Below are 17,940 nucleotides of genomic sequence, written 5' to 3'. Positions count from 1 at the left end.
CCAGCTTTTATTCACTATTTCACTTACTAGTTGCTACGTCTTGTAACTAATAAATAGTTGCAAGTTGTTTTCTTCAAAACAAAAAAAAAATAGTTGCAGGTTTTAATCTCTTCACTTTGATGCGGCAAATAAGTTTGTTTAAAAAAAACATTTTGTTTGGTTGTCGGCGCAGTGAGAAAGGGATATGCTAGGTGCACCCAGCATTATTGCTGGTGCACCCAGCAATTTATTGAAAGGTCAAGTTTGCCCTTCATTAAAAAATTTTAAAAGACTCCCTCTTTTCTCCCGGATTCACTTTCTGCTTTTGCTTTTGTTTCTTTTCTTTCCTCTTCCGGGAGCATTCTCTTCCACCGCAAGCCACCGCGAGCCCAGTTGCTGCTTCTTTTGCCTGGACGCCATTGTCGTTCGAGGTAAGTTTCGTTAACCTTCCATTTGGTTTTATTATGCATTGTGTAGTTGTAGCATTAGGCTAGGTTAAAAGAACCTTAGGTTAGCAGAACCATAGGGTAGAAGACGAGAGCAGGAGGTGCCGGAAAAAATGGGGAAAGGGGGCTGACGGCGAGACTTCCGGAACACCCGTTAGGGGTTCTTCCGGAACTTCCGGAAGAACATTTTCCGGAAACTTTCCGGAAGAAGTGTTCTTCCGGAAGAAACCAAACGTTTTCCGGAAGAACCCTGCTTCCGGAAACTTTCCGGAAGAAGGTTTCTTCCGGAAACGTTTGGGATTTCCGGAAGAAGTTTCCGGAAGAAGTGTTCTTCCGGAATTATTCCGGAAGAACACTTCTTCCGGAAAGTTGTTTTTTTATCTTTTTTTTTAAATGAAAAATGATTTTTGTTTTTTTTAAATGAATTATTATATTTCTGTTGATTATTTTGTTTTATAGATTTTATGAAAAATGAGGTTTGGATTTTTGATGTCATGTTTTTTTTTATAATTTACATTGTGTATTTTTATTAAATATTAATTTGTAAATTTTTTTTTTATAAAAGTGGTTGTGTTTGTTTTTGTTTATTGTTGATTTTTTTAAATTAGTGTTTTTTCTTTAAAAATGAAGTTGTCTATTTTTATAATTAAAGTTGTGTGGTTTGGAAGTTTTATAAAAATACTATTTTTTTTAAATTAATTAGTTTTTTTTATTATAAATGAAGTATTTTATTTTCTAAAAAAATTGTGGATGTTTACTAAATAATTTTTTTTACATTAGTTGTTTAATTTTTTTAAAAAAATTAAGTTGTGGATGTTTAGTAATGAATTATTTTTGTATTAGTTGTGTTTTTTTTTATAAATGAAGTTGTTTAATTTTTTTAAAAAAAATTAACTTGTGGATGTTTACTAAGTAATTTAGTTGTGTTTTTTTAAGTAATAAAGTTTCTTATTTTTTTTTTTAAATTAAGAGTTGGATGTTTACTAATTAATTTTTTTTACATTAGTTGTGTTTTTTTTATAAATGATGTTGTTTAATTTATTTTTTTTAAATTAAGTTGTGGATGTTTAGTAATGAATTATTTTTATATTAGTTGTGTTTTTTTTATAAATGAAGTTGTTTATTTTTAAAAAAAAAATTAACTTGTGGATGTTTACTAAATAATTTAGTTGTGTTTTTTTTTAATGAAGTTGTTTAATTTTGTTTTTAAAATTAAGTTGTGGATGTTTATTAATAAATTTTTTTTACATTAGGAGTGTTTTTTTTATAAATGAAGTTTAATTTTTAAAAAAAAATTATGTTGTGTATGTTTTAAAATAATTTGACCGGAGAGGGTGGTACGCCAGTTCGGTTACATCCAGAGCATCCCTCCGCCGCCTGTTAGTGCACGATTGTCACAGGATCAGATAGATGACAGGTGGATGGAGTTTGCGGATCACTTACTACCTGCGAGTCAGCCTTGTCTAGTGCCTGGGCAGGTATCTGCGGATTACATTGAGTGGTTTTTCCGCATATCTCACCCTTTAATGACACCGACCCAGGCAGCTGACCAGCAGAGGGATGCACCAGCTGCAGACCCTGAGGACTACATACAGCCGCCCAGCCCCCAGGTTCCAGTGGCATTTTACCCCCCTCCATATGTGGTAAGATTATTTGCGCGTTTAATGTTTTATGAGTTGTTGTTTATTTTGAATTTCATAATAAATGTTTTTACTGACTTTGACAGGATGATTACGAGGGATATGAGGCGATTGCACAGAGGTTGGAGCGTGTGCTCAACCTTAGGATAGTCACTGCAGGCACAGAGTTATATGACATTATGCAGGACTGCCTGACGATCGCGAGAGGGGGACCCAGTGCTGATGGGTCGGTCAGGGCTCGTCAGAGACGCCGCACGAACCATTGATCATTGTATTTATTTTGTTGTGTTGTAGTTGACATGAATATTTGTAATTATTACAGTTTTTGTTTAATATAGTTGACGTGTTTTGCACAGTTTATTATTTTATAATATAGTTTGTTATTCCGATTGTTTGTGGTCCTTAAGCGAAGTTTACGGTTGTTTTAAATTTATTTTTAAAAAAAGGGAACCTAGAATCATGAGTTTTGTTTGTCAGAATTACATAAAAAATAAAAGTTTTTAAAATGATTAATAATTCATAAGTGAACCCTTTTTTCATATTCAAGTACCCATGTTTGTAAGAATTACATAAATGAACCCTTTTTCCATGTTTGTAAGAATTACATAAAAGACATAAGTTTTTAGAATCATGAGTTTTGTTTGTAAGAATTACATAAATGAATCTTTTTTCCATGTTCAAGTACCCATGTTTGGGATTTTTTTGCGTGGGTGTGTCTGTGCCCTGAGACAATGGAGGGCGGCCATTTCTCATGTTTGGACGTCAAAGAATCCAAAAAAAATAGTCCCGTTCCCAGTTCCGTCAACTAACACGTCAAAACAAAGCCTCAAAATCCAAAAAAATAGGAAATGAACCCTTTTTCCATGTTCAAGTACCCATGTTTGGGATTTTTTTGCGTGGGTGTGCCAGTGCCCTGAGACAACGGAGGGCGGCCATTTCTCATGTTTGGACGTCAAAGAATCCAAAAAAAATAGTCCCGTTCCATGGTTCCGTCAACTAACACGTCAAAACAAAGCCTCAAAATCCAAAAAAATAGGAAATGAACCCTTTTTCCATGTTCAAGTACCCATGTTTGGGATTTTTTTCCGTGGGTGTGCCTGTGCCCTGAGACAATGGAGGGCGGCCATTTCTCATGTTTGGACGTCAAAGAATCCAAAAAAAATAGTCCCGTTCCCCAGTTCCGTCAACTAACACGTCAAAACAAAGCCTCAAAATCTAAAAAACTACGAAATGAACCCTTTTAACAATTAAATTTTTGGACCACTGAAACAACGCATTCAACTTTATTATGGGAATTAAACACGCCGTAAACATATAAAGGTTACATCAACAAAAAAACAAAAAATTAAACATGACATTCAGTTGTTTAGCGACGTCCCACTGACCTCGTCTTCAACATATTTAGTAAAGACAGCTAAAATTTCTATTGGTCCATATTTTTTCCAGTAGTTAGATTGTACTAACACCTTCAGCAGTTCTTCGTTGGTGATCAGCTCATTTATTTCATATTTTATAACCGTATCTGAATACTCAAACCGAGCTGGTTGGCGGAAAAACAATCGTCTTACCGTTTGTGATTCGTGAATTCCAAGAGGGGGAATCCCTTTAGGTGCAACTTGCTTGATTAAATTCTTCAGTTCATCGATGGTACATGTTGAAGGAATTTGAAATTTCTTAGGATTTTTTCCTGTGAACGCGCAACCAACAAATTTGTTCTGCGGTGGCATGTTCCATTTGCCGTTGTAATACAGGATCGCGTGATGAATACGAGGCATAGTGCGTTCAAGTAAGTTTATTATTCCATCTGGTGTTCTTCCAACGGTGCATAATAACTCAATCGGACCAACACAAGAAAATTGATCATTACACATTAACATTGTGTTGACATCGTCATCATTTATCAATTTGATACACTCAAAGCGAATTTGGTTACCTGTATCGGTGAATGGCTTCCGGTAGTGAATTTCATCCAAAAATTGTTTGTCGGATAGCTGAAGGGTATTGTGTATTCTGGTTTTTAGGCTTGCAAAATCACACCTATTTGGTACTCGAATGGGCACCGGAGTTGAAGTTTGGAAGTAAACCCCAGTATCATTGTGAATAATCGATCCATTTGGATAAATGAAAGCCAACCTTGAGTTGACAATCGTCTGACTGCTAGTTTCTCCTAGAAATGTCATAGTTTGTGTATCAGTTGGGAGATTATTTGAAAGCAAGATAATGTGTGATTTAGTAGCCTAGTCTGCCATATATATAGATGGTTGTGACCGAGCCTTTGTTTAACTTTGTTTACAAAAAAATAGACACGCATAAATGTGTAGTCAAGTCAGCCAATGTGTTGTCGCTAATGTGTAGTCAAGTCAACCAATGTGTTGTCGAGCGACTGCTAGTTTCAAAATGTGTACTGAAGTCAACCAATGTGTTGTCACGCTCAAACTGTAATACGCATGCATGTCATTATGTGTTGTCAATTATGACAATGATGTATGCTGTACGCGTAAATGATTTTTGTTGGACCAACAATTTCCTTGCTTAACCAAACGAGTAGTTGATAATATTAATTGGTTAGTGACGGGTTACAACGAATTATATCGCATAATGAATACAAATAAATAAACAATGAATGTTGTACATGTTTGAGCGTGCCAAACGAACAAGCGAAGTCATTGCATAATTGTTACACTAACTATATTCAATGTACCTGAACAAAATGATTTCCAAACACGTGACCGACACATATGATGCGGTGGCCAGAAGAGTCAGGTGGTGGTTGACTTCTAAGAGGGAAAAATGTCATGCTTTGTTGTTGTGACAACGATACAAGGATTACGTTATACCGTGAAGCAATCATATATCCCATGTCTTTTATATCCATCCACTTGTCCACACTAACCTGAATGAACCAAACATACACATGTAAGTAATTTAAACATTGTTATTAAAAAAAATTAACCTAAAAACATACCTTTGAAAATCCATCAACAAGTAGGGACAACTTTAATTGTTCAAATCTCTCTGTGCCACCGAAGAGGTTCATGTACTCATGCGACCACCTGCCAAGTTCTTTAAGCAATTCATTACGCACTAATGGCCACGAATCTTCCCCCATACCTAATAAAGCGCCAATGGACCGATATCCACAGTTACCGTCCGCTTTCACATCCACAACGTCACGAATGAAACCTTGAAAGAATGACGCAAATTGATCCAACATCGGGATGATCCTTGTTGGCTGACGCGGTTGAGAACATGATGCACTTCGTTTCACTGGAGAGTTGCTGCTTTGAACAGAATGAAAAGCATCAACATACTCCCAGTAAGACGGATCACGCTTTGTGGATGTTTGACTTCTTTTCATCAGTTTCTTCGGTGCACCTTTAGTGTTCACCTTTGATGGAGGAGGGCACATAGAGTTATGATCAGGGTATGCGATTTCTCGAAGTTTACTCTTCAGATTTACTTTGCCAGCCACATCAAGTTCATCAAACCTTTTAGATATGACCTCTATTTCTTCCTTGATGGTGACTTCCGTCTCACATAACCCTTGGTCTGAAAAGCAAAGTCTCCTCCAAAAAAGATGGACTGACTCCAATGGGATGCTGCTAGCAGTATACCTAGAAAGCTCACATGCACAAGGAAGCCCGTGCGTGCTTCTCATCACACAACCACAAGAAGAGAGATTGTTGCCGAGATAACGTAGACGGTCAATCTCAGAAGCAATCTGATTTAAAGCATCCCTCGAAACCATCCCAAGAAGCCTCTTGTATAAGGTTTTTTTATATACATGGCCAACCACATGCGTACTGGTTTCAAAGGATGCTTTAATTTCGACGTGTTGCAGCGTGATCATGTTGTTCATGGCATCCCAAACACTACATAGGTCTCCAACGCTATTTTGTAGTACTCTTTTGAGAGCCCAATGAGCTGATTCAACCCTACATTTAAAATACACAACAAACATGAAAATATACAACAATTAAATACCATTTAATATTAATCGTTACTAACAAATAAAATCAGTTGTTAATACCTGTTTGTTGTTGTGTTGCCTAGGTGCATGACCTTATTCGTCCATGCTGTAATAAATTTTTCCTTGTGGGGGATAATCCATGTGTCGTTAACATAGTCAATGAACATCGGCCAAGGCGAACAAGCAACTTGAAACTTCTGATATGACTCATGGAACTCGTATTCGGACGGACAATCAACCAAAGTACCCCAGTTATCCATTACATAGTCCCACGCATTTTTTTCCCCGATTAAAGATTTGCACTTCGCCTTCACATTCTTATCGATATGAAACCTGCACAACAAATTAGTAGACTCGGGAAACACAGTTTTCACTGCATTCATCAGTGTTAGGTCTCTGTCAGTGACAATAACAAGAGGGAGGCGATCGTGTCTTAAAAATAGGCCTCGAAATCGTTCCAAAGCCCATACAATATTATTAACACGCTCAGCCTCCAGATATGCAAACCCAGCAGAGAATGTCATCGTCGTTGGTGTCACTCCAACAAAGTCAAGTAGTGGGAGTCTGTACCTGTTTGTTTTGTAGGTACTGTCTATAAAAAACACCAGATGACATGCATTGCATAACTTTACTGCATCTGGGTGACACCAAAACAGATCACGCACCACAACTTCATCCTTCAATCTATGCCAATGAATGTATTGATCACGTTCGAGAAGCTTCATCAGATGCTGCATTTCGGTATCAGCTCCTCTTATTGAAGAACGATATGCACTTCTTGCATTGTAAATTTGCTTTATCGTGGTGTAACTGTCGGCATTGTGTTCCTTCAACGTTAGCAAGATGTTTTTCGGTTTCACCATCGACTTTGTCATATCAGCAATAATTTTCTTTTCTTCCTTAGTCAATCGCCCGACGTATGGATGTCCAACTAAGGACTTCGCCAATTCATGATTATGAATCCCACAGATCAACTTCACCATCCAACCTTCCCCTCCACGCACTGGTTTCCCACGAAGCCTGAAGGGACAACCACATTTCCTACTCCCGGTGTCTTTTCTAACGAATTCTTTATTTCTACACTTGTACGTACCACTCCTTTCACACACAATTAACACAAATGAACTTCTTCCTCTGCTACCGGTCTCTGTGTCAGATCTCATAATTACTGCAACAAATCCATTTTCATGGGCAACTGTTCGAGCCCATTGCAAAACATCATCTCGAGTAGCGAATACCTACAACGCAACCCTAACACATTAATTTTCATACAAACCATCAATTCAACCAATGACTCAAATTATCTATGATTACCTGAGATGTATTAAAAGCATTTGAACAATCGACATGTGGTTCATTCACTCCACATTCTTCTTGATTATCATAATCATAATCCATATGAACTTCTTGTGACATCGCAAAGTCATACCTCCATTGATCTTCGTCCATCTTAAGGACATATGCATCATACACAAGTACATTCAAATTATCATATAACCACATCCAAAAATTTACTACACCTTAAATAACAAACATATTAATAGGACATATGCATCATACACGACTATATTAAAATTATCACTATATTCTAAATTTATAACTACATTATTTACTTAAACTAAACTTATCACTATAATAAACAACTAATAAAACATTTTTGTACCATTATACATTTAAGTTACCTAAATCATTTAATATTATACCATTATACCTAATTAAATTATCCACAACATATATAAAACAGAAATACAAAAAATTATAAAACAGAAATATATATATATATATATATATATATATATATCATTATAAAACAAAAAAATTATTAAATGAATTTTATTGTTATAAATTTTAATGTCCACAATATATACCATTATACCTAATTAATACGAAGAAGTGGTTCCGGAAAACACTTCCGGAATAGGCCTCAGAAACTTCCGAAAGACGTTCTTCCGGAAGTGTTTTCCGGCAACACTTCATCCGGAAAAGGCCTCAGTGCCTAAAATTTCTTCCGGATACACATTTTTTTACTACTTTTCTTCTCTAAAAAGTAGCCGGAAAAGAAAAAAAATACCCATAAAAGCGTACCTCCGAAAAAATAGGAAGAACAGCCAGTAACAAAACTTCAAATACCGAACACGGGACCACCGAATCTCTAAATACTTCACGGGACCACCACCAAAATAGCGAAAGCGCAACCGGAAGAAACAAAGCAACCGGAAGAAACAAAGCAGAAGAAAGTGAAAGGCAGTAAAAAGAAGCGAAGAAAGCGAAAGCGCAGTAGAAAGAAGCGTTTACGCGTTAATTTAAAGAAAATTACACAAGGGCAAAATCGTCATTACATACGCATTAAATATTATTTTATTTTTACTTATTATTATAAAATGAAAATTCTTATTTCGTTACATACGTTCACTAATTATTTAATTATTTATGTATAATAATATTAATTATTTTATAATTTAGTTTATCCATTAAAAGTAAATTATATTATCAAATAATTTTTTTTAAAAAAAAGCTCAGTTCCGGAAGAAGGTTCTTCCGGAAGTTTCCGGATGACGATCTTCCGGACGAAGTTTGTGAGTACTTCCGGAATTCCCAAATTCTTTTTCCGGAAGAAGTCTTTTTCCGGAAATTTTCCGGAAAAGCTTGTTCCGAAAAGTTTACGGAAATACTTCTTTCGGAAGAAGAATTATTGAAGGGCAATTTTGCCACTTCACTGTTTGCTGGGTGCCCCAGCAATAATGCTGGGTGCACGTAGCAACTCCCAGTGAGAAAAGGTCGACAAAGGCCCAACGAGAAAGAGCAATTTGGGCCTTAAAACCCATATAGGGTCCAATTAAATTCAGTTTGGGTCCACGTGGCGTCACAAAGGTAAAACCTGGAAACCCTTTTAGATCTCGGATTTGGAAGCTGCAGAACGAAGGCATTTCATTAGCAGCGTTAAAGAAGAGAGAAGAAAAATGCGAAAGTTCGATCCATGGCCCGTTTTCTTCAAGCGCGAGTGGAAACGCAACTGGCCCTTCCTCGTTGGATTCGCAGTCACCGGAGCTCTAATCACCAAACTTTCCCTTGGCCTTACCGGTAAAACCACCATTTCCATATCTCTCTCTCTCTTTCTGATGAATTGAATTGTATGTTTCTTTTTTTTTTTTTTTATGTAATTTTAATTCACTATCTCTTGTTTTTTGGCAGAGGAAGATGCTAAGAATTCCAAATTCGTTAAGGCGCACAAAAGGTAAACCCTATGTGGGTGTATTTTTCATTTTTAGTTTTCGCTGTTTGATAGTATTTGATATGAGAGTGTTTGTATTGGTTCCGATTGTTGAAAATTGAGGCGGTGGAGCTTGTAGATTTGTCTTGTGTAGTTTCTGAATTTTCATGTATTGGAAAATGATGAGTTCTCTTTGATATTTTGTTGTACGTAATAAAATGATGCTTCGTTATTGTTGAAAATTCACTGACTTTTTTTCAACAATAACCCCTCTCCTCAGTTCTCTCAATTTATTCAATATGTACTGTTTACACTGTGAATGCTGGATAGATATCCTAACAGAATTCTGTCTACATTGCATATCCTTATTCCTAACAGAATTGGTAACCAGCAATTACATCCCTAACTATTCTCTAAATCTAGTTGGTTTCTTAACTCCCTGCCTTTCTATGGTCTTAGCAATTGAAACTTCTTCCTCAGTTTGTTGTTGAGCCCAACTATGGTAGCATCTTGGTCTGGGTTGATGCTCATATCAATGTTCCTCCCTTACACTTCAACATTGTCCTCAAGGTTGAGATCAGGATAAGTAGTACCAATGGTATCTTCATCTTCTCATGTAGCTTCTTTGAACTTTGAAGCACAATGTTTGCGGTGCTGTAATACTGGTTAATGCATGCAAACTCATCTGCAATTTTTTTTTTTGGTGCCAAATCTGGACCAATTTCCTCCAACTCCTGGCAAGTAACAGGTTGCCTCTCAAGCTAATGCACTATAAACAACATGCACCTTTTTCATGGTAAAAACGCAAGCCTTTTTCACACATTGCTTGAATCTCAGCCTGTGTCAATCTCTGAATAGTTTGCTTGGGTTGGCTAGGTGTGTTGGAAATGTGTGTGTTGTGCGTAGTCAGCGTAGAGGATAAATGGTCTCCAATTGTAGTCACAGGTTTAGTGACAGTAAAATCGGGTGGAGTAGGTAGAATAGGTGGATATGGTGAAACTAGCTTCGGTGGATTGCTAATCTGTTGTAATTTAACTTCCTGAAATTTGGCTGAAGCCATGGCTTTGGTTAGTGGTAGGTTGAAAGGAGGCAAGTGGCAACCTACTGCTTTTAAAAATTCAGAAAGTCTTAACATTTTGTCGTCATTCTCAATGTGGGGAATCTGCCATTAGCATCCTTCACCAGAAAAGCAGAAGAAACACTTGGATTTCTTCGTTGTTGTTCAAGATTGGCATTCCTTGTAGTAATGTTGAGCACAAGCTGATCCAACCACTCAAGAACTCCTGTCATACTTGATCCCAGATCCGATCAAACTTGTGGCAATCCCTCCTGTAGTTGATTGATGGTCTTCTCTTGCTGATCCAATTGATCATCCACAGAATAAAAGACAAATGAAAGATATGAAAATTCACTTATTTATTCCAATAATCCCTCTCCTCTCAAGTCTCCATCCTATTTATACTGTTTAGCGTTTACACTGCATACCCTATAACAGAATTGGCATCCAACAATTACATACCTAAATATTCTCGAAATGTTCTGGATGGAGAAAATAACTTTTGAGTTGATGGAAGCAAATTGTTAATACTTGGCACCTTTGGATTATCACAAATGAAACTTGCGTAAAAGTCAAATAATGATAATCATTTGGCTTGAATTGAGGAATTATGAGTAATAACTCATTATTGTCTTCAATTTTACATTTTATTTTATTACTATACCTGATTGTTTGTATGCTTTATCTGATTATCACATGTTCTTAGGCATGCATCTAAATTTATGGATTCTGATAATAGGACATTGTGTTGTTAATATTTATTCCAGGTGATTTCTGAATCGTGACATCTGCCTGGCTTTGCACTTTATGTTAGGTTTGTCAAGATTACTTTGCTTGTCTTGATTTTATGGATTGTAATAACAGAAGAGAGATGCTCTAGATAGTCTCTTTAAGTCTGTATCCCATGTTCTTATTTTCAGTTTTGGTTGTTTACCTAAATCTGGTTGAAAAAAAACCACAATAGTTAATAATTTCTGATTTGAGTTATTTCCTTCATTTTTAATACTTATCCTTTAGTTTCTCGTGTTATGCATCCACCATAATCTTGGGGACAATGTATGTCTTTAATGGTGTACCTTTGCCTTGCTGATGTTTGTTAATATTCAGTACAACTCAATGACATTCATGAGGACCTTAGTTCACACTAAGCTGATTTTTTCAGAGTGAAAAACCTTCCTAATGCTGGATCCCAGAAGAAGTGATCATATAACCGACTTCATCCTTCGTTTTTCTCGTATTTTAAAGCCTAATCGAGTAGCAATCGTTTGTCTGGGAAAATTAAATGATGGGCGAAGCTGATGTATAAGTTATATGGAGATAAAATAATAGGATTAACAAGGAATATGGAGACAATATAACACGTATGATTACAATATAATGAGAATGGTTCACATTTTCAAAATTTAAAGCATAGGACATACATAAATACTTTAGATTAAAAGGGGTAGTATTTACATAACCATTAAAAAGTTATATCTTTTCAGTTGTTCAAATAAGAATATAAGATTTAGTAGTTCATATTTATTGTTTTCGTTTTTTATGATTCTAAAAATATATCGACCATACGATTGGGCTGCGGTGGATGTTGATGTTGCAGAATGATAAACTATAGTTTTCGCTAATTAATCAAGCCTACCTCCTTAACAATTTGCTAGCCGTTAATTTAGCAAAATTTTTATTATTGGATCTACCATTAATATAGCTAATGACAAATCTCGTTTCCAGTGAGTATCAAAGTTTGTCTGTTATGACTTTTTTGTTTTATCAAAATGCTTTCTTTTGACAAGAAAATAATTGGCCACCGAAGCTCGGCCTGTATGTTTAACTCTGTTGGCATCAAACGCATAAATTGCGGTCACAGAAAATATTTAGGGTTAATTAAATTTTTAGTTGCTTAATATTTTCAATTCCAATATTTAGTCCTTCAAAATTTATTCATCAATTTTTTAGTTTTCAATTAATTTTGTCAGCATTTTTAGTCTTAAAAAAATTGATTATTTTTAGTTTCTTATTTATTTTTATTGTTCAAAATTAGTTCAAAATATATAAAAATAAAATACTAAAAATGGACAAAATAAAGATTAATCTTAAGCAATAAAAATAAATGAGGAATTAAAAATAAACAAAAGAAAATTTGAGGGACTAACAATATTATTAAAAAATTAACGAAGGACTAAAAATTATTTTTAAAAAAACTTTTGAAGAATTAAAAATTAAAATATGAAAAAGTTGAAAGACTGCAAATTTAATTAGCCCAAATGTATACAAACTGTGAATAAGGTTGGTGGTACTAACTAATTCAGGAAATACTTGCTTTCAGTTTCTAACCTACAACAACAATAATAATTGTGTCAATTGGAGCAAAAAATAACAACCTAGTTAAGGTTTATTCCTTTTGGTCTTACCGTTGTAAGTTTATTGTCCGTATTTCTTCATTTTATATTAATGTATTAATATTAATTTTCTTCAATCCCGCTAAATTTTCAGACCTGAAAAAAATTATGACTCCTCTAAAGTGAGAGGAGTGCATTTTAGAGAAAAAAAAATGCAATAATGTCTATTAATTAAAAAAATCAATGAAATCGTAATTAATTTCATAAACTAAGTAAATAAAAGTAACAATAAATAGTTTAGACGTTAGAGTAGCCATAAACATTTCCCATATGACCGAAGAAAAAGAATTTGTGGGATCGCGATGAAACCACATTTAGTTGCACCTTCTTATAACATGGTTGCCATTGTTAAAGTTTCAGTTTCCTTCTTACACGTGGCCTGAAATAATCACCCGAAATCCATTAATTTACATTTTGCCTTCGGCTTGAAATAATTCCCTGAAATCCATTATTTACATTGAGTCTTGGCTCAATTGGAAGTTAAAGGTGTGTTTCGAAAAGCGTTGGGTTAAACGTAACTTACTTTTTCCCAATCCACTAATACAGATTTTTTTTTTGTCTTGGAATATGTGAATGAGGATTAGTATCTTGCAAACAACAAACCAAGCACACACTAAGTGAATAAATAAGAGTTTTATTCTTGTCATTCTTATCAAAACAAGGAAAGTGACAACTTGGTTTAAACTTTAAAATACTCACTCTTTAAGCCATCCATAATAAAGAAATAATGTAGATGGGCTTACAATTAAGACAATTTTAAAGGGTCAGAAAAAAGAAAGAAGAGATGTGGCAATATGATAGGACTCTTTGTAATTAATTACTTGTGGCTATTAATCCACTGTATTCGCAGACAAATATATTTGAATAGTAGTTAGTAGTTAGGTTATATTAGAGGCTTTGATTTAATTTCTAAACCATGGATTATTATTTAAACAAATCGAATGACAAAGTCGATGCATGAGTACCACATATCACAGATGCTTAGGTATTCAAATTAAACCCACCAAACCTCATCTTCTCCCAAAGCTACATACCAAATCCAATCAGCTACTTAATTTTTCAATTTGCTCCCACAATTGATTTTAGCTTTTGCATGACAAAAACAAAGCTCAGGAATCAGGATCAGTCCGATCCATAAGAAAACCACTGAAACGTATTAATTAAAACTTAGGACAAATGTAACATAGTGATAATCCTTAACTAACACAAAATGACCTCCATGGGCACTAGGCAATTAGTTTGTCATTTTTTACTTATTTCCATTCTCAACTGTTTCACAACTATCAATAATAAGATGACAACTTAACAACTTTACGGTCAAAATATATAGTATTAAGGATACCTGCCAATGGAAACCATTCATTTGGTGGCCTAGTCTAGGACCAGGGAGGTTGACTTTGAAAAGAAAAAAAATCATCATCTTCTTGTTCTTGGGATCATTGGAACTATTCTCTCATCTGTTCCCCTATGCAAATTGGAATTTATTAAACTTACTTTCAAGATGATTGAGGCAACAATAGATAAGTAATGGTAATGGATGAAAATCTACTTTGTTGCAATTATTTTCTTGTTTTGTCTACAATCAAGAGCGAGATAGGAAAAAAATGTAAATAAGATAAATGATCCAACAAAAGCTGATAAAAGGAAGAAAAAAATTTAAAAAGTGTTTATAAAAAATGTGTATAAATAATAGTATAACTTATGAAATCCAGCACAAGTAGCCAACAGTAACAATGTCCCATCCACGTCACCGCCATGTAAACAACCCTAATAAGTCGGTTGGTTGGCCCTAAAGCTAATTGAAGGACCCGTCATCACGAATTTGTCATCAGACGGTGATGAAGCCTCATAACATCACATCACACCGTACACGTGGCTTCACGGGAACAAAATGGAGGCCCCGACCAGTTTTTCTTCAAAGACCTCAAAATACATATTTAAATTTCAGTTCAAAATGTGATATATCAATTTCAAAATAAATTTGATGATTCACAAATTTAATTTTATAAAAAAATTATATGTTTTTGTAAATTTTATTTTGCTTCTGACATTAGTTTGTAACTAAAAAAACAAACATGCATAAGTTCTATTTAAAATGTAATGAACATTGTTTAATCATCTATCAATAATTGTAATAATTATTTCAAAAATTATATTTAAATCGATTTTCAATTAATAAATACTGAAGATACATTATAATTTAACTCTTCTGTTTATTCAAAAAAAAATTATAGAACCTTTTATTTTATAAATGATTGTATAATTTTCACACGTGGTAGTTGGTGCCACAAGTTAAGCAACGTGAAATGCAGCAGCAGGTTCTTAGTATATATAACCAGCATTTGAGCAAAAGGTTAGAGCAAGAAGTTTTGGTAACAAAACTAAGCACAAGGCATTATCATTATTATTCTAAGCTTATAGTTGAAATCTTGGAGCAAAGGAAAAAAAATGCCGATTTCTAGAATTGCCATCGGAAATCCTTCAGAATTTGGCCAAGCTGATGCACTGAAGGCTGCTCTTGCTGAGTTCATCTCAATGCTAATATTTGTCTTCGCAGGAGAAGGCTCAGGCATGGCATATAGTAAGGCCTTATTTATTTGTGCACAACTTTTCTCTGTGTTTTGTTTTCATTGACAATTTGAACCATGCAGTAAATTTATAAACTCTTTGGGTGTTTTTGGCAGATAAACTCACAGACAATGGTTCAGCAACACCAGCTGGGGTGGTGGCAGCATCACTGTCTCATGCATTTGCTCTTTTTGTTGCGGTTTCAGTTGGTGCTAACATCTCAGGTGGACATGTTAACCCTGCTGTCACATTTGGTGCCTTTATTGGTGGCCACATATCCCTCCTCAGAGGCATTTTGTACTGGATTGCTCAGTTGCTTGGCTCTGTAGTGGCTTGCTTGCTCCTTAAATTTGCCACTGTTGGATTGGTAAGACACTTAACATATATTTGTTCATGAGAAATGTTTGCAACATACTCTCAGCTAGTCTTTTTAACACATTCTTTATTGTTAGCTGAAATTTACTAGATATCATAGAATTACGTGAAACTCGATCCTTATTTAATGAACTCACTCATGATTTTGTAATTTTCAATAAGCTTTAACCACCAGAAGAGACTGTACTAGGAGTGTGTTGCTAGCATTGCTCGTTTATTCATTGTAAAATGAATCAAGACATGATAATTTTAGTGATATTATTTATTTATTTATTTTTTTCCTTTGTTGTGTGCTCATTGCAGGAAACATCTGCGTTCTCATTGTCTCCTGGGGTGGGAGCTGCAAATGCACTTGTTTTTGAGATTGTGATGACTTTTGGTTTGGTTTACACAGTGTATGCCACTGCAGTGGACCCAAAGAAGGGTAAACTTGGGATAATTGCTCCAATTGCAATTGGTTTCATTGTGGGTGCTAACATCTTGGCAGGTGGTACCTTTAGTGGTGCATCCATGAACCCAGCAGTTTCTTTTGGACCTGCTGTTGTTAGCGGGACATGGGCTAACCACTGGGTCTACTGGGCCGGCCCATTAATTGGCTCGGCTATTGCTGCTGTTGTGTACGAGACTTTCTTCATCACCCCTAACTCTTATGAACAGCTACCCGTCACAGATTATTAGGACCTAATTGCCACATTTAAACTTCGAAGCTTTAACCAAACTTTACATCATCTTGTTTGTATAAATGATCATTTACCTAAGGATCCATTCGGTAGAGTGGAAAGAAATAAAATAATTTTTTTTAATTAAAGTAAAATGTAAAAATGAGTCTCTTACCGTTCATTTCATTTTTTTTTCTGTTCTCTTTCTCGACAGATGAACAAACCTTTAATGAGAGAATATATTTATAATGTTTACTAACCATAAGTCCATAACCATTTACAAATAACAACCAACCGGAAATGCAATATTTAAGAATAACAATGAACTAATTAGTTTCATAAACAAGCTAAGCTACCATTATTAATTAACACTAGTTGTTGGATAAGTTTGTTTAAACTTAAAAAACAACTTTAAAATAAATATTTTTTTATATAATCACTTTTTTAAGAAGCATGTAACATTTGTTTCTTAAAATAAACAAAAAAAATATTTTTTAAGTAAAAAAAGTTTAAATAAATACACAAAAAAACAACTTATTTTATTCGAATAAGTATTTATGTCAACAAATAGGTTTAAACAAATTTTATATCAGGTAGAAATCTGTACACAATACTGTAGGCAATATATTACAACTCACGGTCTTTCGTCAAAGTTCTAACTACTACCATATCATAATTGAAAAGCAACAATTCCATTATTTGGCAGTTGGCACTATTATCCAGTCAAGGAAAAAATTAGTAGCAAATAAATAAATTTCGAATGAGTGTCTCCGGTGATACAGACAGAAAGTTATTATTTTTTATTCTTCACAAAATACTTCGTGTATGGAACTAAAATTACAAATTCAGAAGTTCAATAATCAATACAATGTCTCTATTCATTAACCAAGATGAATGGAGTTTTGTAAAGCTCCTCATGCTCTTTTCTTGTCATGGCGTCTATGCAGGTAAACTTTGAACCAGAGGAATGGATATACTACAAGTACCACCTGAATGAGACAAATGGGGCATAAATTAAAAGAATAAACAATTCACGAAAGTAGATTAGTTACAAATAGACAAAATTGAATTGAAAAGGAACAAAAGGGCATTTGATATGCAGCAAAAACCAGTTTCAGTCAGTTCCCAACACAGCATTAGTGCGGTAGAAGGAAAAAAAAAACCAGGCTACAGTACACCATAAACAAACCAGATATTCTATTTAAAAGAAACAAAAAATAATAGGAAACCTATATTAAACCATACAATGGATGCACTAGGAGCTAAAAAAAAAAGGTCTGGGAACATTAAAGGAGAACTCAAATCCAGATCATACTAAAAATTCTGTTGAAAAGTGAACTTTTATGTATTGTGAAGTCATTTTCCTATTATTGCTCTACTAAAAACATCATAGACATTATCACCAATGACTCTTTTTCCCGTGTGATACGTACATAAGGATGTAACATTACATATCATGAATTGCTGCTTTAAACAAGAAGGTAATGCTAGAAAATTAAATGAACTACATTCAATAAAAAAATAAACAAATTACCTCACTCATGCTCCATGCAAGAAAAGTGATAAAAACTGAAGGTAATTCCTGGAGTTACAGAAAACATGCAACAAAAGGCCAAAGTTAGCATCTGTGTCTGATTGCCAA

The 17,940-nt window shown here is 34.6% G+C and overlaps 2 protein-coding genes across 3 annotated transcripts; both read left to right on the top strand.

Annotated features, from left to right (window-relative positions):
* Positions 1–8,921: 8,921 nt before the first annotated feature.
* LOC114377916 lies at positions 8,922–11,319 on the top strand. Of its 2 annotated transcripts, XR_003659233.1 has the most exons (3): positions 8,935–9,116; positions 9,228–9,270; positions 11,071–11,319. XR_003659233.1 is itself a non-coding variant. In XM_028336391.1 (2 exons), the coding sequence occupies exons 1-2, from the start codon at positions 8,996–8,998 to the stop codon at positions 9,272–9,274; spliced, it is 168 nt and encodes a 55-aa protein (XP_028192192.1). In that variant the 5' UTR covers positions 8,922–8,995. The 2 variants fall into 2 exon arrangements, 1 of the variants encoding a protein (XP_028192192.1); XM_028336391.1 differs by lacking the exon at positions 11,071–11,319 and having other exon boundaries at positions 8,922–9,116; positions 9,228–9,274.
* Positions 11,320–15,076: 3,757 nt separating this feature from the next.
* On the top strand, positions 15,077–16,408 carry LOC114377987 (aquaporin TIP1-1-like). The gene is made up of 3 exons (XM_028336480.1): positions 15,077–15,277; positions 15,381–15,631; positions 15,943–16,408. The coding sequence occupies exons 1-3, from the start codon at positions 15,145–15,147 to the stop codon at positions 16,315–16,317; spliced, it is 759 nt and encodes a 252-aa protein (XP_028192281.1). The 5' UTR covers positions 15,077–15,144; the 3' UTR covers positions 16,318–16,408.
* The last annotated feature ends 1,532 nt before the right edge of the window (positions 16,409–17,940 follow it).

This window comes from Glycine soja, chromosome 12 (genome assembly GCF_004193775.1).
Source record: "Glycine soja cultivar W05 chromosome 12, ASM419377v2, whole genome shotgun sequence".
Taxonomy (NCBI): Eukaryota; Viridiplantae; Streptophyta; class Magnoliopsida; order Fabales; family Fabaceae; genus Glycine; species Glycine soja.
The sequence above is the reverse complement of the archived record's forward strand: the minus strand, read 5'-3'. Positions and strand labels throughout refer to the sequence as shown.